The 20,216-nt window shown below is 48.5% G+C and overlaps 6 protein-coding genes across 6 annotated transcripts; 3 read left to right on the top strand and 3 right to left on the bottom strand.

Annotated features, from left to right (window-relative positions):
* Positions 1 to 3,963: 3,963 nt before the first annotated feature.
* Positions 3,964 to 5,944, top strand: HO133_000040 (uncharacterized protein; the record flags this gene model as incomplete). Its single annotated transcript, XM_037290980.1, has 4 exons — positions 3,964 to 4,171; positions 4,224 to 5,161; positions 5,218 to 5,366; positions 5,428 to 5,944. 4 exons carry the CDS (start codon positions 3,964 to 3,966, stop codon positions 5,942 to 5,944), a joined length of 1,812 nt encoding a protein of 603 aa, XP_037152415.1.
* Positions 5,945 to 7,969: 2,025 nt separating this feature from the next.
* Positions 7,970 to 9,195, bottom strand: HO133_000039 (uncharacterized protein; the record flags this gene model as incomplete). The annotated part of the gene is made up of 2 exons (XM_037290979.1): positions 7,970 to 8,274; positions 8,985 to 9,195. 2 exons carry the CDS (start codon positions 9,193 to 9,195, stop codon positions 7,970 to 7,972), a joined length of 516 nt encoding a protein of 171 aa, XP_037152414.1.
* A 516-nt stretch (positions 9,196 to 9,711) lies between these two features.
* HO133_000038 (uncharacterized protein) lies at positions 9,712 to 10,395 on the top strand (the record flags this gene model as incomplete). The annotated part of the gene is made up of 2 exons (XM_037290978.1): positions 9,712 to 9,991; positions 10,127 to 10,395. 2 exons carry the CDS (start codon positions 9,712 to 9,714, stop codon positions 10,393 to 10,395), a joined length of 549 nt encoding a protein of 182 aa, XP_037152413.1.
* A 3,101-nt stretch (positions 10,396 to 13,496) lies between these two features.
* On the bottom strand, positions 13,497 to 14,095 carry HO133_000037 (uncharacterized protein; the record flags this gene model as incomplete). The annotated part of the gene is made up of 2 exons (XM_037290977.1): positions 13,497 to 13,574; positions 13,616 to 14,095. The coding sequence occupies 2 exons, from the start codon at positions 14,093 to 14,095 to the stop codon at positions 13,497 to 13,499; spliced, it is 558 nt and encodes a 185-aa protein (XP_037152412.1).
* Positions 14,096 to 14,816: 721 nt separating this feature from the next.
* On the top strand, positions 14,817 to 15,827 carry HO133_000036 (uncharacterized protein; the record flags this gene model as incomplete). Its single annotated transcript, XM_037290976.1, has 1 exon — positions 14,817 to 15,827. One exon carries the CDS (start codon positions 14,817 to 14,819, stop codon positions 15,825 to 15,827), a length of 1,011 nt encoding a protein of 336 aa, XP_037152411.1.
* A 1,512-nt stretch (positions 15,828 to 17,339) lies between these two features.
* Positions 17,340 to 18,217, bottom strand: HO133_000035 (uncharacterized protein; the record flags this gene model as incomplete). The annotated part of the gene is made up of 3 exons (XM_037290975.1): positions 17,340 to 17,532; positions 17,583 to 17,888; positions 18,033 to 18,217. 3 exons carry the CDS (start codon positions 18,215 to 18,217, stop codon positions 17,340 to 17,342), a joined length of 684 nt encoding a protein of 227 aa, XP_037152410.1.
* Positions 18,218 to 20,216: the final 1,999 nt, after the last annotated feature.

Below are 20,216 nucleotides of genomic sequence, written 5' to 3'. Positions count from 1 at the left end.
GTTTGAGGCAGCGAGACCAGCGTTGGCTGGCCAAGCTGAGGCCCTTCAGGCGTTTCCGGGGTGTCGTTGGAGAATATCGGCTGAATTCTTCACCGGCGCGATTCTTGCCGTGAAGGTGAAGGGCACACGATTTGGCCGCGTCCTTACTAGATATCTAAGGAAACTACGACGCAAATCTTCGCTACGCGCCCAGGGAATGAGTCAAAAACTTCAGTCTCCTTGGGGCTGAGAAACAATGCTGTTGTGGTCCCGTGGCGGACAAAGGAGACTTTACCCAGCGCTCGCTTTGCTAGCGCCTCGTTCATCTTAGGACGGAGGCTCGAGGAGAGTCACGGGAATGGCTCGCATCTGACCGCGTTCAATAGCGCTTCTCATAGCTTGACTAAGGGTGGTGATAGACTATTGTAGTTGCTTGACCGAGGAATGTCAGAGAGCTTTCTCGTTGCTTGATTCTCAGTGACTACTACTCATGAGGAGTTCTCGAAGGCATGATCCTAGACATCGAGCTGAACCGTTGCCAAGACGGCCCGTTTTGTTCCATTCGATAGTGCTTCTCACAGTCTGACTGAGCACCGTCAGAAAGTGTTCTCGTTACTACTATTTTGTGACTACTACTCACGGAGTTGTATTCGGAAAGTTGCCTCCAGGGATTGAGCTGCACCGCTCTCCCGCTGTTTTTTTCATTATCAAAACGGCCCGTCTGGAAAGTTCAATAGTGTCAAAGATTTCGATATCATGTGACAAAACTCGAGACTGCCATGATAATCCTGGCAGTCTATCAGGCTGTGTGGTTGCCTCTTTGTGGCACAGTGGTAAACCGTAGCTCCTCCACACAGCTCTAACTGCTCGGCATGTTACATTGGGGGGAATAGAGTTGATACTATCCTGGTAAAAGATCACAAGAACATGAACTTCAGATGCCAAGAAGTGAGCAGACACTTAGCAAACTTGCCACGTGGAACGCCCCCTGTTGTCGATCAGGTCTCCACAAACGATTGGGATTCACGGCAGCGACGAAGTGGTACACAGGCGGGTCGCGCGAGTAGTACTACGTCCGGAAATGGTAGTACTTTGCGAAGCCATCAGGTTCCTGCAGTAGCGTAGTATTCTGCAGAGTTGTCTCGCTCGCTTTCGGTACGTAAAGCGGCTCTTTTGCAAGCAATAGACTGTCGAGTAAAGCGATACACCATCCGAATAACCAGTCGATGTTCGCTTACCAAATGTTAATTTTTGCTGGAAAGATGGAATTTGGCAAGAATCGTTAGCGCCCCCTTTCCCCCACCTCCCCCACATACGGTTACATCGTCTGCACGGCCCAATCTCTTGCACACTTCTTGGCGTTATTCGGTCTTTGTCGCGCAACGCATCTGATCCAAAGCATTAAGTCGCATAGGCTAAATGATGCCCATGAAGGTATTGCCGCATACTTAAGCAAGCCACATTGTGGGGAATAATAGGCCCGACGTCTTCCGGCAGTCGGCAAAGATAGAGTACCTGCAGCAGCCTTGCTGTATCAAAGCTGCGACATTGAATCATTATTCTCTGCCTGATATGTCGAAGGCAGAGTGATTGTTTTTTGTGTTGTTTCTTTTTTTTTTTGGTGACGGGACCATCGTTGATGTCGTTACCGCTCTTCTGATTTTCCTAACGTTCTCATCGTGACATTGGCTGTCCAAGGTCCCTGATCTGCCTATCCTTAATGCCCCGAGCGGGTCTCAGCCTTTTTGACTTCTGAGCCCCAAGGACCCCTCGGACAGGGGGAAATGGGGCGCTGCGGGCGAGCGATGAAGTAAGTGTGCGGCGTAGCCGACCCAACCAACTGGTAAGCGGGAACGGATTTGGCTCAGCTCTGAGTTGGCAGGATCTACCGCCTATTAAATTTTTGGACTCACAGGACAGAGTACAACATTCATTGAAGTCTGCAAAGAATCACATGTTTCCTACCACTGGACTGGACAGTAAAGTTGACCCGAGTCTTAACACAAAGACTTGGCGGCTTCAAGCCTAGTCCACTACTGACCAAGAATAAGTCCGAGAGGCCATAAAGCTAGCTATTACCATACCGATAACAATTCTTCTCAGCACCTAGTGACGGCCATCCCGCAATGAACTACCATTCTGACATTTCAACTCTCACACAGTTTCACAACTCTTTGGAAAAGAAAAAAGCAAGGTGCCACGGATGTACAGGCTATGCGTCAAGTATCATATTATCCTATAGACGGACTCAGACACACGGCGTTTCTAGTCACTCAACCTAAAGATCGCGCAGACGCCCCCAAAAAAGGTCCTGAACTACTAAGAAAATTTGCAGATCATAATGCCAGTTAAGCGAAAAATCAGGAACCGCATCCCTGGCTTTCCTTTCCGAAAATCTCACTCTAGGAGCTAGCCTAAAAAAGCCATATTTCAACCTCTCTTCCACACATGTCCGCGTACACGACCTGCCAAGTCTTCAGGCGAGCAATTTGCTACACATCTGGCCATACTGTAATACTGCGTCGAACCGGCTCCGAGGTATGGAGAGCCTCGCTCCTGCCCAAATCGCGAGCATTCCCCAACCCCTTGTGCCGCCAAATGCAACATCCGAAATCCTGCTGTGGGGAGCCCGAATGAACAATTGTAGGCTCTGCCGGTCATGCTCATGGTCTCCCTTTGACCTCTAGAAGCCCGGTGGACCTTGAAGCCCTTGCTGTCAACTCGATTTGAGAAAGCTCACTTAGAGGTCTCTTCGGTGGGGTCAGCCATCAGAAGGAGCTGCTGACTGAATATTTCTATTTTTAGTAATCCATCGATCTCTTCATGCAGTACCTCACATCATCTTTACGACGTTTTCCGATCCGCTTGCTCTCTATCCACATCTTTCGCGAAGGCAAGCAGAGAGATAGCTCGCTGTAAGAAAATCATACAAACTGTTGGCACTGTGCCGTCCAAGTCCGATGAGACTCCCTCGGCTGCCGTACTCATCAATTATCTATTCTTTCTTCTTGCTTACCGTTCGAAACCAAGGTTTCTTTACGCCCGCAGAAAACATCACACATTTACCCACAATGCAGTCTGCGATATGTGATCTGTCTGGTGTTCTTCTCGGTAACATGTACAAGCTCACCACGCAATCGCTAGCACCGTGAACCAGGCACAGGACCTGGCAGGATGGCCACGCGAGCAGCAGCTACCACGGGTAAGGCTTACTGTTCACATGACGGTCAGCGGGTACAGAGCTTAGCCAACAAAGGAAAATAGTGATATTGAAGACGGGTGAGCACGAGGTGTGGCTGTACCACACAGCACGTGCAATGGAAAATTTCACATGCATGCAGCCCTGCATTAGTTCAGCTGCAGGATCCATACCCGATGAAGAGATCCCAGACGACTGCCCCCAACCTCTGTCATCATTCTTGTGTTAGACAAGGCTGGTCAGTTCACAGCTATTCTTCCCAAACGGTACTTTGAGCAATGAGAGGCTTCATGGCCCCGAGTCTGGAATCCTACAGGCACGTTGTCCGCGCTTCCGTCAATGTGATGAATCCCGTCTGTTGGTGCATGAGTTCGCAAATTCAGCTCGTTCTGGATGACACGAGGTCAGCTCGGCCGCCTTTCATTGTGACCTAGAAAGTTCTGGCCAAAATTGTCAGAGTAAAGTTCAATCCTGGCGAATTGTAACGGAGAGTTGGCTAGACCAACACGAAGGAAAACAGGCTTGGACACCTGACATTACGGATATAAATACACCTTCACGGTCACTTGAAAACGCTCTTTCATATTCAAGCACCACTCCATCAGTCCCTCTTCTACATTTCCCTACTGAGGAATATTTCCTGTTACAAGCTTCGACAGCATCTCATCAGTCTTTTGAGGTCGACGGTCTTTCGGGTTACACACTCTTTATCACACAGGACACCACTCGAATCACCTCCACAGGTCCACCACTATTTGGTGATAGCACCCAGTCCTCGCTCCAGCATGGCTTCCGCAGCCTCTGCAGTGGTGAGTGGCATCCTTGCCCTAACCTCATTGGTCCCATCGCTTCCCCAAACCGTGACCAACGGTGCCTCTATATTGGGTACCCTCTCAGCCCCAAGTCTTTCTCTTACTGGAGTGAATGGTATCATCTCCTGGGGATCAGATACAGTCGACAACACCAACCCCTACATTGGGGGCCCAATATCTGGTAAGCTCCGTATCACCTCAGTCGATCTGGCAATGATTGAACTTCGTTGCAGGAACGGGGCCCACTTACAACTTCAACATTGCCCGAGGCTTTATTGCTCCCGACGGAGTAAATAGAAGCGCTCTACTCGTCAATGGAGCATTCCCAGCTCCGACCATCGAAGCCAATTGGGGAGACACCATCACAGTCAACGTGTGCAATCATATCACCGGGCCCGAAGAAGGCACTGCTTTGCATTGGCATGGCATCTTGCAGAAGACTACGCCGTGGTTCGATGGCGTTCCATCCGTTCAGCAATGCCCAATTGCTCCTGGACAATGCTTTACTTACTCATTCCTCGCTGATCTGTATGGGACGTCGTGGTATCACTCTCACTACAGCGCTCAATATGCTGGTGGTCTGGCCGGGGCTATGATTATTCATGGTCCTTCGCAAGTGGCATACGATTATGACGTCGGACCAATACTACTCAGCGATTGGTATCATGCCTCATATGAGCAGCTTGTCGAACAAGTCATGACACCTGCAGCCGCCCCTCCAAAATCTGACAACAACCTCATTAATGGCAAGATGAATTACAATTGCTCCCTCATTACAGATGGTCAATCGTGTGTGCCAAATGCCGGTCTCTCCAAGTTCAAGTTCCATTCCGGAAAAAAGATGCGTCTAAGGCTTATCAACAGCGGTGCCGAAGGTATCCAACGCTTCACCATTGACGGTCACAGTATGACCGTTTTTGCGAACGACTTTGTGCCAATTCAACCATACACTACTAATGTCGTAACCCTCGGGATTGGCCAACGTAGCGATGTCATTGTCAACGGTATTGGAGAACCCAACTCGGCCTATTGGATGCGATCTGATCTCAGCCCTACCTGTGACCTTACTAACCAGCCCCACGCTTTAGCCGCTATCTACTATGAGACCGCAGATACCACTTCTCTACCCACTACGACGGCGACACCTTATGACGACAGTAAATGCGGCAATGTATGTCCCTCCTTTCCACATACCTGGAAGGTTGCAGCTTTGCTGATGCTTTGCAGGATGATCTGAATAAAACCATTCCATACTTCCCTTTCCCAGCCACCTCGAATCCTGCAACAACCCAGGATGTTGTTATCACCGCCGGCCCCAACGCAACCGGAAGCTTTCTCTTCTATATGAACGGCGAATCTTTCCGCGGCAACTACGAGTAAGTCTCTTCCATCCCATCAACCTCCAATTCTGCCTTCGCTAACATCATCCACCCAAAGTCACCCCATTCTCGTCCTCGCCAACCAAGGCAACGTCTCTTACCCCCTCGACCCCGAATGGAACGTCTACAACTTCGGCACTAACAGCTCCGTCCGCATCATCGTTCAAAATACGTTCCCGGCCTCCCACCCCATGCATCTTCATGGCCACAATTTCAACGTCCTCGCCGAAGGCGTCGGCACCTGGGACGGTACCATCACACACCAGCACAACACTCAGCGCCGCGACGTGCAACTCGTGCAACCTGGTACTGCTAGCGCACCGGGCTACCTCGTGCTGCAGTATGATACAGACAACCCAGGCGTGTGGCCGTTCCATTGCCACATCGCATGGCATGTCAGCGCCGGGTTGTACATCAACACCATCGAGCAGGAGACGCTCCTGCAGAAGAGGGTCTTGCCAAACAGTGTCATGCAGACTTGTGTCGCTTGGGCTAACTATACGGGTCATGATGTCGTGGATGAGATTGATTCGGGGCTGAAGAGGAGCAAGCCTAGAGATGTTCTTCTCTTCTGAGGGAAGGACGTGGTGATGTAGGGGTCCTGATGTGATGGCTTTACGAGAGAATGGGTTGCGAGATCGTTTTGTTCTTGCGGAAGTATTCGGTGCTTGCGGGGTTCTACTTCTACTTCCCTCATTCAATACCTTACTGTCTGAGTATTCGGTGTGGAGACAGCTTCGTGGAGACAGCTTTGTAATACTAGTGATGCGATTGTATGTAGTATGCGTTTCATCTAAAAAGGGCCTTGTATGAGATTTCTGTGATACCGCATGAATTCGTATGGAGGGGATAAAGGTCCAAAGCAGTCATTCCGGGCTACTGCAACATTCAAATTGGAACCTTTTCCTTTCTGAGAAACCTGCTCTGTGACTGGGTACGTAGATTTCATCGCATCAATTAACATCATTCCCATCGAGGCTGATACGCGCTGGGGTCATCTATTCGATTTGGCCTAGAATTCGTTTCATAGTAGTCAATGAAATCAATGACCCTCTGCCCGGTCAAACGCTTTCTCTGTACTTTGCAATACGCGTACCATTCAACGCCGGAAAATCTGAACCAATACACAAACTTCTTATCAGGCATTAACCTCGCCGTAAATAGTTCAGACTGACGCGGGCGTGCGTAATACCGCTCTAGAGCATACAAATAAGCAAGGTCTCATAGGTAGCTATCTGTCCAAGACATCTAAAGCAGCATCGCTATCCTAGTTCTAGTACCGTGTGTGCGGTTTTGGAAAAGGTAGCGTAGAAGTGACGACTGGCAGGAGTTGTCGCTTGAAATTTCAGCCGAAAACTAAATCTACAAGCATTCAAGCAGTGGAGGAGCTACACGGTGTGGGCACTGCACATGATTTCAGTTAGGGATGACTTTTTCCCGGTAGCTCCAGTGGTTGAGTGGCAATTAGCACCACCCTAGTTCCAGGGCCAGCAACGGGCTTGAGCTGGTCGAAGCGCTAATGACTGAGGGTTTGAATGGTGGCAGCTGTGGGGTGAGTGCACATAGGCTCAAAAGCACGAGCAGACAAAGCGGCGAAAGAACTAGAATGCAGTTTCGCGTTGCCTTGGTATTACAAGAAACTGATGAACTAGACCATGGTATGAGCACACAGGGTGAGAGAATGAGGCTATTAGGGTTCTTAGTCCTCAACATCGCATCTTGAGACTTGCTTGGAAGACTTGGACCTTCCTGATCAGGTCATTAGGTCGCTCGACGGACGCATCTCCATGGTCTTGTTGTTGGGGAATTTATTAGTTCTGCAACTGGAAGGATGCCAAGAGTAGCCACGAGTGCTACGACAAATCATCGTGAAATCAATACCTGATCTAGACCAACGTTGTTGCTTCAAAAGGTCTGCACTGAGCGCTATAAAGGTCAGCGTTCTCCTCGTCTTTCTGCAGACACTCAAAGCATTTCCTTTGAGTTTTACAGACACTCAACAGCACTTCTCAGACTTCTCCAGGCACTTCACGATACCTCTAATATGTTGCTCATCTCACTCTGCGCATTGCTCCCTGCAGTTTAAGCCTTACCCTCACAGGCGATCTAAACTCTCTCTTTGTTGTACTTCGCGTTTGATACAGGGTTGTCCAGTAGAAATTTCCAAACCCAAAATTCTGCGACGGCTTGGCGGCGATCGTCGGGAGGTTATGGTCATACTTCCGGCACTTGAGGTCGTTTTTGCTCATTACTGGCGCACAAAAGCCAGTGATCCGATCTGTGTCCGTATCAGACGACGTGGCACGCAAACCCTCCGATTGTCATCTTGCGCTTCCAACGATTGCACTTGACGTGGTCCAAGCCGGCGTTGGGCAAATGTTTGCAGACTGCGTCCTCGAGATAACAATACATGAGTCCTGTAGAGCTGCCACATTGGGTGCTTGATTGACAGGTCTGCGTGCATTGAGGGTCGTACTGGAAGATCCCTTGCTTGAAAGAATCGATTTTGTGACACCATTCGGATTTGAATCTACACTGCTTTCCTGGCTGGTTGCAGTGCTTGTTTTTTAAGTTGTCAATTCGAGTGATGTCGTCGTACGCTACCCCACGATCAATTGGGCTCCATCCAGATCGGTAGGGTTCGATGGGCTCGTGGCATTGAGACCTTGGGCGTATATGCCTGGCTGGGCGGCCGGTTTGTTGTATGCAACCGAAATAGCAAAAAGTGGCTGAGGTTTCGTAGCTTTACCGACTTCCCAAGCTGCCGTTTGGTCGCCCGTTGGACTGGTCCTATCCGTCCCTTTGCTTGACGCAAACATATTCCAATATTTAGCGTAGAGGCTTAGATCATCCCATGTCGCGCCAGCAGCATTCTTCCACAGATTGGTAAGATTGTTGAACGAGTCTATTTTCCAGTAAATTCTGCATCATGCAGCCTCGTAAGCAGAATCGGAGAGGAAAGTACTCCTGTGCGCCACTTGGAATTTTGTCGCACAGATTGACAGATGCATCCGATATCCAGAATTGCGGGTCTTCGACGACGACGTGCGAGCTTGACAGGCTTTCAATGACAACTGGGTCTATCTCTGAGGCCGAATACGTAGCATTGTCAAGATCGTCGACACTGTAGACAGAAGCCTCTCGGGAACCAGGTTACCGCGCTCGCAAATGCGACTAGTGGTGTGTGGACAATATAGTAGATCGAATTCACTGCAGTGAAAAGTCAGTTCATAAGCATCTCATGTTGACGTGCTCATTCCTTAGACACCTGAGACTTGTAAACTAAGGAGATATTTCTAGTTGCTCATCAGCAAGAACCCTTTGACCTCTGCTCAGCCTTTGTGGCGGGCTCTTGTGTAGCAGTGGGAAGGCCAATTTTGGCAGCCGGACCTGCTCGTCGAAGAACTCCGTATCACGCACTCTACCGCTGCAATCAATAGGTGTACAGGTGTCACGGATAACGCAGCCAGGTGACTGGGGTGCGAACGAGTCTATCTTTGCCCTACGGGTGGCCTTGACTAAGGCATCATTTGGCGTATTCGTCCTTCCCCTCGAAGAAAGTAGCGACCCCGATCTGTCAGACTTCACAGAATCTATGATTGCCACGTGGCTTACGAACCAGAAAGCGGTCAGGGATAGAGACCATGACAAGAATGCTGAAGTCGTTCTCAGATACGTTAAAGGTTCTTTTAGTACGCTCCAAACACTTCCCAGACTGGAAGAATACCAGATCGAAGAATACGTCTATAAGGACGTCATCTTGCTCCTTCAGTAATTCAATGATACGCTTTACGACAAAGACAACACCATCGTCCTTTGAGGTCATCTGAGGAGCTCGCAGGATATCTACCAGGATATCACACTTGGTGCAGGGTCTTGGAGCTGTCGAGACCTATGGATGAGGCGGGAAGTTGTTGCTTAGCATCAGGTACGATGGAACTTGCGTGGGAATACGAGTAGTGGATAGATGCGCAGAGAACACGCTCTGTCTCGGGAAAAATGTTTTAAAATCGATGAGGCACTTTCGACCTTTTCTCTGGAGCCATGAGTTACCAGTTGTCCCGTTCCTCTGTGTCGTTGGATAACAATATACAATAGTATATTCGTATAAATCTGCTTTCCTACGCAAACAGATCAGAGGGGCAGGAAGTATGTTTATATGACGACTCTTAAACGCGCTAGTACTAGCGGGTAAAGTTTCGTGTCAAATGACGTCAAACAATTTTGGAGAGCTTTCAACCTTCAAATTTCTTTGTTCATACAACCGCCTACCTTTACCGTATCACTCTGTGAGTACTTCCATACTAGAATAGGAAAAGTACCACTTTGATACTCTGCCGCAATGTCCGCCGACTCTTTCGCTGTTCTGCGCAAGAACGCGGGCGAGGACATCAGCAAGCTCGCGGAAGAACACTTTAAGCATGACCTGCAAGACTCCGACCGAGATAATCTGAAGACCGCTGCCAGTAAGATGGGAACACATGCAACCGTTGGGTCGCTCCTCGGCTTGGGTCTAGGCCTCTTCCTTGCCTTCCGGATCAGGCGCAGCAGGACCCAGATGTTTAGTGCCTTTCGTACGGCGGAAAAGCCTATGCATGTGAAGTTTGCTGATGGCAGAGAAGGTACGTAGGCCTATTTCCCTGCTCCGCCTTAGCTTTCACCCTGCTCTAGATATTCATCTTCTTTTCCATGACGGATCTGCTCGAGAAATGTTCGCATCAACTATCGCACCAGCTTACTGTTGGGGACACGTGTAGAAGCTATTCCGGACATTACTCCTCTCCTAAAGCCAACAACTCTTGGCGACATTGCCACCTACTTCTTCTTTAGTGCCGGAGGTCTCTTCTTGGGTGGTGAAACCGGCCTGCTCACTGGCAGTGCCTCGGCAAGCCGGACTATAACCAGGGATCCGGAAAGTAGGGCGAGGATCGAGGCGGCTTTCAGGAAGTTCAGGGCAGATGTTTTGAGGAAGGAAGCAGATGACCTGGATGGTGGCAAGGGCGTTGCTGGTGTGCTTGGGTTCTGATCCCCGACCTAAGTGAGGATCTGTGATGTACGGAAGGCTATCGCGCTCACAGCATTCTTCGTATGGGCATTGTGTATCAGCGGTCTACACAATTAATGCAAGCCACAGGATTCCCAATCGACGACAGTTCCGGTGGGATGAACGATTGATCCAGGGCTTCCACACACAGGCGCCAACTCGGACTTGACTGACAATCATTAACTTTCAACTTTACATTTTTTATTGTTATCAGCACTGACGGCCTTTGTCGGCGATACGCTATTCGTAACGAGCAAGGGTGACAGTTTGATAGTTTTAGTCGAATTATCTTTCCAAGACCAAGATGGACATCTGTGTCTCAATTTAAGATAATGCGCTGTGCCCTACTCCATAATTCATGAACTGAAATATCATTACTGTTGTGTTTGCCTTCCAGACACGACTTACTTGCAGGCCACACTCGAGACTTCCATTGGGTTATCTACTTGATGCTTCATCAGGCCCAACAATCTCGATCAGTTGTTACTTGCTACAAGATATCAACGGTCCAAATCAGCAGAAAATCCGCGCGTTCAGGCAACCGTGACCCGACCGGCAACTGAGATGTCCTTGAAACCTAGCAGGCTGGACTGTCGCGATGTGAAGTGCGCACCAGAGACAGCAAATCCAAGTCCTAGCCCTCAAGTCAGAGTCCCGCCATCGCATCCCCCATCTGACTACGCCGATAAGGAATCCAAAACAGGCTGCATTATTGTCCCGCAGGACTACGCAGCACAGGTCCTCCGCAGGGAGATTTGCAGTCTTCTCACCCGCCCACCCAATCAACGCCACAAACATCTGTCCTTGAGGACGCACAGTCTAGATCAATGTCATAATTGATCAAACCGTGCAAGTCTGGACGCCATTGAAAGCCGGATCTTTCGGCCTGCAGCACATCTGCCAGGTCTTCGATGATTGTAAAAGTCTGGGCCGCTGAAGTTATACAACACCCCTTGTGTCCGTTGTTGCATGAGATAGCGGGCGGAGTCTTTGAATTCTTTATGGTATCACTCGGATAACCATGCTGTTCCTGGCCCAACAAGCGACTACAGCTCCTAAGAACGATCTCATGTCATGAATGCTTAACAAGATACCATGGTATCAAGACAGCCAGTAAGTACCCTTACATTCCCTCTTCCTGGCATCAGGGTCTTCCAACACCGATCACGCCAGGGCTGGCTGATTTTGAAGAGATAGATGCTGCAAAGCCCGAAGAAACGATATCAGCTCACCAAGCGCGTATTATAACTCGAGAGCTTGTGGCGGGCATGGGAGAATAAAGGGTTCGAACTGGCCATAGATACGTTGTTTGCCTACACGCCTTCAACGATATACAGTACTTTACTCGTAGTATCCAGAAGTGAGTAACCTCGCTTAATAGCGCCGGGAGAGTTGACCAATCAAACTACTTAGTTCACCGCGAAAATCGTAGTTTGATTGGTCAAATCTCCCGGCGCTATTAAGCGAGGTTACTCACTTCTGGATACTACGAGTATGCTCTTCTTGGGCATTGTTGGCGCTCAAGGCATCTGCGCCGGAATCAATCCCTCTTTCGAGACGGCGCATCACCTGTTCACTTCTGATACAAAAGTTGTCATTATAAAATCTCACATGGTTGAAACAGGCCTTGCTGCTACCAAAGAATATGTTCTCATTCTCAATGTGCCCAGCCGAGCAAAATTTGAAAGCTTTCATTCCTGGGAATGCTGTTAAGTTATGTCAACCAGGATTGGGGACGAGTCACAGCCCCAAAACATCGAAGACAACAGACGCAGTCCGCCTCTGCGGTGGTGATGCAAAGGGCTTGCCCAAGGCCGCTATGACTGGCCATCACAACCTTTTTAGTACAGCACAATCTGATGTTCGAAGACGAGGAGGTGTATTGCACTGTTAAACGCGTGCTGGTGATGCCAATGGTCGATGTTAGAATGTTTTCCGTCGCAGTATGCATTAGCCTCATGGTAATGCGGCATATTTATACAACAAAGTTCCTTTCCAACATCGGAGACTTGTTAGATCAATGAGCTCGGCCTAGTACCTCCCATAGTCATTGCTACAGCCGGGGCTCCGATTATAAATATATATAAGCTGAAAAGCGTTGGGGCTGATTTAGCGGCGCTGCTCTTTCAAGCGCTAATCGGAAAGGGTAGACGGTGCACACAGGTCCCTGGTGAGGACAGCGATCTTCCTGATAAATTTTACGGACGTAGAAATGACTGAATACAACAGCATTGCCAGCAGGTTCACATAGCTAAAGAAGGACATGCATGGCAAGCAGCGTGTAAAGATCGACACCAATATCGGCGTGGAGTACGTTCTTTCACTATAACTCTACCGTCTTATGCCCTCCGATATTGCATATGAATCTAACAATTTTCTAGAAAACCCGGTGACAATAGCGTAGACACTACAGAGCTTTGCGTACGATGACTTACATGCAACCCAACTTATATCAATAGTGCTATTGACAATCGAGCCTTCGACTCGGAAAGCTTCTATCGCGCGGATGATGTTGGCTACTGTAACTCAGCTGCATACGATGGTACCTCATGGATCGCAAACAAAGATCAGAGGCGAGAGTCGGCTAGCGCATGCAAATATCGCCCGAAGCCAGTTTTAGAAGACAATCGTTTTCTCAAGAGACTGGCTGGGCGAGTGAAACTCTTGGGTACCAGACCGAAAGTTGCAAATATCAAGGCTCTAGACAAGGTGTTGCGAAATGAAGCAAACGAAGAGATAACTGCTTGGGTCTGACATCTATTGGGGACGTGTTTTCAGTGATCAATGTCGGAATCGTTGTATTTGGCACTCATGTCTCTCTTGAGAAACACTCTCTTCTCAAATTTCCGAACAAGTCCTACTTGAGTACGACAGTGTCATTCAAGAGATTCTGAACATAGGCCAGCAGTGATGTACCTGCTTCAGTCCTGAAGGCTGACGCATGTCAGTGGCAATGAAAATCCAAAAGTAAATGGAATGGTGAAAACTAGTCATTAGTAAAAAGGAAAATAAGGTTACCTGCTCTCAATTAGACCAGACACTTGAATGACAGATTTCGTCTTCAGCCCGTCGCAACTACCCCATTACCCCCTCATCTTCCAAATGTAAATTCTCGTCTCACTCATGTCCAAGCCATTCCTGACGGACATGGGGTCCACAGTCTATCAGAAGTATCCCAGCTGTAACCTTGCGAACGGAGTACCTGCCACTTCTCCTGTTCACCTGTCATTTCCTCAAGTACACCTCCAAACGCCCCCTCGTTCATCAGCTGTTCAAACAGCCATTCCTCCTTTTCTGTGGAGAGAGTCCGAGTAGGGGCGTCCAGAATATGCTCTTCAATCGAGTCTGCATTGTTCCTGATCTGAAAATGCAAGTAAAGCCAGAGTGCTCTGAACCTTAGAGTCTGAATCGCACGAGCCAACGGCAGAAAATCCGTAGTTGATGCTGTTTCCGACCACAGAACGGCTCCACGGTAATCCGTTCGAGGAACTTCCGACCACCCAATACGAGTGAGTAGCTCGCCCCGAGCTACCCTTGCGTGCTCTATTCTCGCTTGATCCACGTGATGAAGTGCGAATGCCCAGCTGTCGAGCCATTCTAGCCATCTTTCGAGGACTTCTCGAGACTCTCTTGCCCAGCTCCAGCTCATGAGTGAATTAAGAACATTAAAGTCTTCGGACATTTGGCGAGGATGACCTTGAAGAAGCAAAACATCAGCTTCAACTCGGGTAGTGAAGGCGAAGAGTTCGCGCCGACAGTATGGGCAAGAGTTCCTATTCAGGTTAGTCGATAGCCAAGAGGAGAGACAGTCGAAACCGCAGAAATGGCCGCAGGGTAGAAGCACTGCTGCCTCTCCAGGACTATTCCCGAAAGCTGCCGTACCGTATTCTTCCTTGCATATCATGCAGGTTGTGTCTTCTGGCCAATCCTTTTTCTGGATCGTGGGGAGCTGAGCCAGGAAAGTCTCTGCCATCTTAAAGGCGTCTGTTGAAAGTTCACTTGGATTTCACTGCTTCTCGACTGAAAAGTGCTTTGATCTGATGCTTTTACAAAGGGGATGAAGAAAACATATTTAAAGATACAATTGCATGATGATGAGCTATACACAAAGCAATCAGAAAGTATCATTGTGTTGAAGCCTGAAACAAAGCTTAGTCGCATTGTTGCACGACCAAAAGCCTTGTGTATCTCAACAATGACAGGAGAAAAAAGCTACCAAGTCCGTATTGTACCTGAGCGAAAGCCATTATAGAGTAAGACAACACCATAGTTCTTTTTTCAATCGACGCCATTCATCACTGAACAACAATGGCACACGAACATAAGAGCATTGTGAAACCCACCAATCTTTTCAGCAGAAAATATCACAATCACATTCTTCCTAGCTTGGCTAAACTAGCGAAATGCGTATCCGCAACACCGAGGTGCGCCTCAGAGTTATCTTCAACTATACCATCCTTTGCCTAGCATGCACCACTATCCTGGCCATAGCAATCATCAACTTCATGGAAGAGATAACACCAATGCTAGTCCACCTCCACACACAAGCTCAGGTCGGCTGCAATGGCCACGTGGAGCTTTGCGATCGCAGATACTCAAACATTACCCAAATAGCGACTCATGACTCCGCATTCGTGGGTATTCTACCAACGGACGATCAGGATGTCGATGTCACGGCTCAATTGGACGCAGGCGTCCGGTTTTTGCAGGCGCAGACCCACCGAAACGTTGTTGGAACACTCAGTCTCTGCCATACTTCTTGCTTTCTCAAAGACGCAGGGAGTGTAGAGTCATACCTCGAAGTGGTTAAAGGATGGTTGGACACGCATCCGAAAGAGGTGGTCACATTGTTACTCACCAATGGTGACAACGTCCCGATCAACGACTTTGACAAAGTCTTCACTGCAAGCGGCATCCAGCCGTACGCGTACGTTCCAGGACCGAGCCATGACCCTTCTATTCTAGATTCATGGCCGACTCTCGGAGAGTTAATCGGAAATGGTACCAGGCTTGTTGCGTTCCTCGACTATGGGGCGCTGGACACTGTGCCTTATATCCTCCCCGAGTTCTTGTATTTCTGGGAGACGCCTTTCGACATGACCGATCCATCCTTTCCTCAATGCATCATTGATCGACCTGGTGGCGTTGTCAATGACCCTGCTCAGTCTCACCATCTCATGTATATCGTCAACCATTTCCTGGACACCGAAATGTTGGGTATGGACATACCCGACAGGCGAGATGCTCGGAAGACAAATTCTGCAACCAGCGGTGAAAGTATTAATGCTCAAGTCAGGTTGTGTCAACAGCAACATGATAGGGCTCCAAAAGGGATTCTGGTAGATTTTTTTGACAAAGGGGATGTTTTTGGGGTGCAAGATGCGCTCAATGGCTTTGAAAATGCAAAAACTTGATGAAATTCCTGCTCCTGATATGCGTACACGTGCTTTCCTTCACCGAAGTCAAGGTTAGCGACATTTCGATTCCGTTTATTCTCAAATTATGCTCTCCAGTCAGGGTACCGCTTCGTAGAATTGTGATTACCTCTATTTAAAATCTCCACCAGGTTCAAAATGAAGCTATGCATTCCACTCGCTATAGTATTCAGAGTGCTTGAGCACCTCACTCTGGCCGTACCAATTCATATGAAAGTGGAGGATTTGAAGTCTGCCATGGACACGCGAAGATCCTCGAAGTTGCGAATATCCTCGAAGTTCTGAGATTTCTTGAGGCACCGTGGGAAATATTGTGCTGGACCCTTCAGATATCATCATTACCGACTCTCCTGCGGGCCCACTTGCTAATCCTAGTGGCGGGCCTCCTTTGAATATCGATCTGTAGTGCACGCGCGGGGGGAGAATGAGACGAGAAACAGGTCGTAACGCCCTTCGAAGCTGTACTGAAGAAAAGGCACAAAGTGCGGATCTCTTTCTCAAACATGTGTTGAAGACCGAATTCGTGCGGCACTAGCTGGGACTGGTGTTTCGGGGAATGATGAAGAACTATAGATCTACCTGATACGAACAAGGAAACCTTGAACTCCCTGGACTCGTAACTCGTTCGAAACACCTCTAGTACTGTGTGGCAGCTGTGCAGTATCACTGTCGTCTTTACGCGCTTGCAGGCGACTAACCTGTATGATTATAAATCCGCCATCTTTTGGACGTACATCTTCCAGGCAAGTCTAGCATTGAAATTCAGATTCCAAATTGACATTGTGACCCAGGGTCCAGACAGCCTACTGAAGGGATGTTCCGGCGGCTCGTTTGCCGGAAGTGTGATTTCACGTCCTAAATGTCTGGCACTCGACCTTCGCAACTTATTGCAGAAATATCATTCCGTGATGGAGGTAGGCAGGGGGAATTGGACGTCCCATTGGTCTATGGACAAGAGGAACGGGCAAAGTTGCGTGGACATCACTTTGGATACAACGAGTCTGCAACTTGAAGTCATTACCCCTCTTATCGTACCATTTCCAAGTGAAAGATAGCTCATTCCGCGACACGAAATGTATTTTTCTCCGCACATAAATAGTTACAGCCGTAGAGTCACTCAGCCTTTGGACTAAGATGCTGATGGCTGACAATTGATCTTTAGATGTAGGGTACCATGATGATGATGACAGCGATACCCAGGGTTTCTCGCAGGTATGCCGATTTGGTGGTGGTGTTGAAAGACTCTTCGACCTACTTCTGAGGAAGTAAAAGACCGCGCTGGTGTTGAAGATTCGGAAAGTCTCTGCAAAATGCAAAAGAGGTGTATTAAATTCTTCATCAACAACCCACAATACAGTAAACCGCCATCATTCTCCTCAGTAAGGAGAGGGCACATAAAATGTACTAGTGATTGACTCTAAGGATCAAATGTACCCAAGCATACCCCAGGACTAAGAAAAGGTGTGATGTCGGGGCAGAACCGAACTGATTTCACACGCCCGTGCCTCCTCTCAAGAGACTGCCTAGACTCCTGAGGTGCTCGACCGAATGAGAGGCTAAATGTCTGTTCTCTATCGAATAGCCATCCTCTAGCCCTTGCTCCTCTTGGTCATCTATCCTAACATGACCCGTTCTTCTCATGTTTTCCACTGCGGTCGCGGCGAGTGTCAGATACGCAATATACCTAGTCATGGTCAATGTCGGAAAGACAAGATTTGTAGGTATGAAATTTACAGAACAAGCACAATCATTCCAAAAATCACCTTCGCACCCGTGATTCCTCCGGAGACCCCACTCAGGCTACTATTCATATCGGAGTGCTGGTCTCCCATGATATAGAATTGGTAGCATGTGTTAGAGTCTGGGCCATAGTCGCAATGACACCAGAAGGAAAGTTGAATGATCCAGCCGAGGGACAGCAGAATCGAAAATGTGAGAGTGCAGATAGGGTTAAGCTGCGCAAAGAAGAAGAGCGCGGCATCGACGGTGATGTGAGTAACGCTGAGGAATGGGAAGAATCCGGAGTAGAGGAGAAACCAGCTGTTTGAATCGTCAGCCGAGAGTAGCAGGGAGGTTAGCAGTATGGAGGAAGAGATAGAAAGACACATCTTTGCAACATAAAGGAGTGTACAACAGCCAAAGTATACAGTATGAACCTTAAAAGATCACTAGAGGATTACTCACGCAGTGGACCACCGCCTGTCTCTAGTATAGTCCCACTTACTTTCATCCAGCGGAGCGTTGAAGAGCTGTTTGGCGTAGGCGATGGCCAAACCTAAGTCGGTACAGGCGAAGAGCAGGATCGAACCGAGTATTATCGGCGTAAGGCGAAGAACGCTTAACCATTGCCTGCTTGTGGGAGTGAACATAATGAGGGTTTTGGTAGTGGATCGTAATAACTATTTGTGTGCGGTAATAATGGTTTAAACGATTGCCGGCCAACGAAAGAATCTCTGGAAGACGATTGTAGATGAGGTAATGTGGGTGACAATCGAGGAAACAAAGCAAGATAGATGAAACCAGAGCATTGCTCGGGATGATACCATCTGTAAGAGATATGTGTGCTCACTGCCACCGCTTTCGCCCCCGTTACCTTTACAAGTGGTAGACTACCAGGCATTTTGTAAAACGTGGGCAGTGCTTATCACAACGAATCTTTCTAGGCAAGGGCAACGAGCCGGGTGGCTTGTCCGCCAAGACGGAGAAAGTTTAGCGGTGTTCAGTAACATCTAAAGTCCACCAATAGGGTCTTCTCGATTTATCGCCTCCTGTCTTTATATAGATTCGAGTACCAGCGGTCCTCCGCAGCAGCGGCCGCCTGCAGATCGACTGGCCCTTAAACTTGCCCGCGCCCGCTCGAGTTCCACCGACATCAAATCACTAGTCTGATGGGCTTGCCGCAGTAGCCGTGAGAAGGTCAGATTGCCACTGATGACCACGTGAGGTGCTCAGTGAACACAAAGTGCCAAAGTAGCACCGTCTCTCGTAACTTTGGTTAACGCATTTGAAAAGTTGGATTTGGGTGTGAAGATTAACCAGGACTGCAAGATCAAGTAGTGGGATGCGCACAAAAGAGGAATAACCGACTATCCTCGTGCCTTTATACGTGTCTTGCCACGATCAGAAGGCATGGGTGTGACATATCATCATTGACAGCCACTGCGCCTTGTAGTCGAAGGGCTTTGCATTAACAGAAAGGGGCGTAAGTGACTCTCGGAGAATGGTGTGTACATCTCAGCTTTTGATGAATAAAAATATCCGTGATAGCGACGAAAAGTGGCGTCGATGAATCACTTGATTTTCGAAGGCGAGAGGCTAAGACACAATGAATATTGCTTGGCCTCCTTCTGCAGCCGAAAGGTGAAACAATGTGCGCCACGCGAAACGAAGATCTGACAAGAAGAAGTCCAACCTTCACTAGGGTCGTAAGGCCTGTACACAAGGTTGGAGGATTCTCCTGTCAAAAATCGACCTGCGCCGACTCAATATAACTACGCAAAGAAAGACGGATTGCATACACTTGTTTGTTGCCTCTGCTGCCTCTGCTATCCCTTTTGCTATGCTTTTCATTACCGCAGCGGGAGGAAGTAGCACCCAGATATCTTCAATAGAAGATGTGTAGTGGGTAGGATGACTCAGGGTTACATCACAGGTACTAAAGACGTTTTGTCATAGCCAGCGTTCATTGAAATCCTCAGTAGATGAGGATCTGTCAAGCAGGAACACATGCGTTCCTAGTATCGAGTTGTCTCCGGAAGCCTGTAGCTATCAGAGACACATCGTCTACCTGGCTATAGTCTCTTCCTTGTTCTTGGTAACACTTGCTATAGAAGTGAAAGTGTCCTTTCATTGCAAAGAACGTTACGCTACCTTACCTTTTCCTTCTCCTAGTTGTCACAATTTGATTGGTTAATCCCTCATCGGAATTTCGTCACGAGAGGATGTACGAGTACCTGTGCTTTGCTGCAAACTTAAGCAATTCATGAATTAAAGTTGGTGATTCGATTTATGCTTGCCCAGATCCTGACTCGATGTGGATCAAAGGGATGTACTCAACGCTGGAACGTATCCTCAGGCGAACCCAGCCAGATCAAAGTCCTTCCAGTCCGCAGGAGCGAGAGATACTTGCACCGCCGTTGATCTCAGCAAGAATCTTCTTTACTAGATGACAGTGAATTAATAGTTGCGTTAGGGGAAGGAACGGAGCTGATGATAAAGACCAGAGAAGAGGCAAGCTTGTCCACCCAGCCATCCTGTCCATCTGTAGCAGTCGTCCTCGATACTTCAATTTGATGTGAGCAACTCGCACCGAGTTGCTTGATCTGCGAGCTTCCCAAGAGCCTTATCGAGCTCGTCACGTGTAGATAG

The sequence above is a fragment of the Letharia lupina genome (assembly GCF_014066315.1).
Source record: "Letharia lupina isolate WasteWater1 chromosome Unknown contig_10, whole genome shotgun sequence".
NCBI classification, from domain to species: Eukaryota; Fungi; Ascomycota; class Lecanoromycetes; order Lecanorales; family Parmeliaceae; genus Letharia; species Letharia lupina.
Note: the sequence above shows the minus strand (reverse complement) of the source record. Positions and strands in the feature narration are given on the sequence as shown.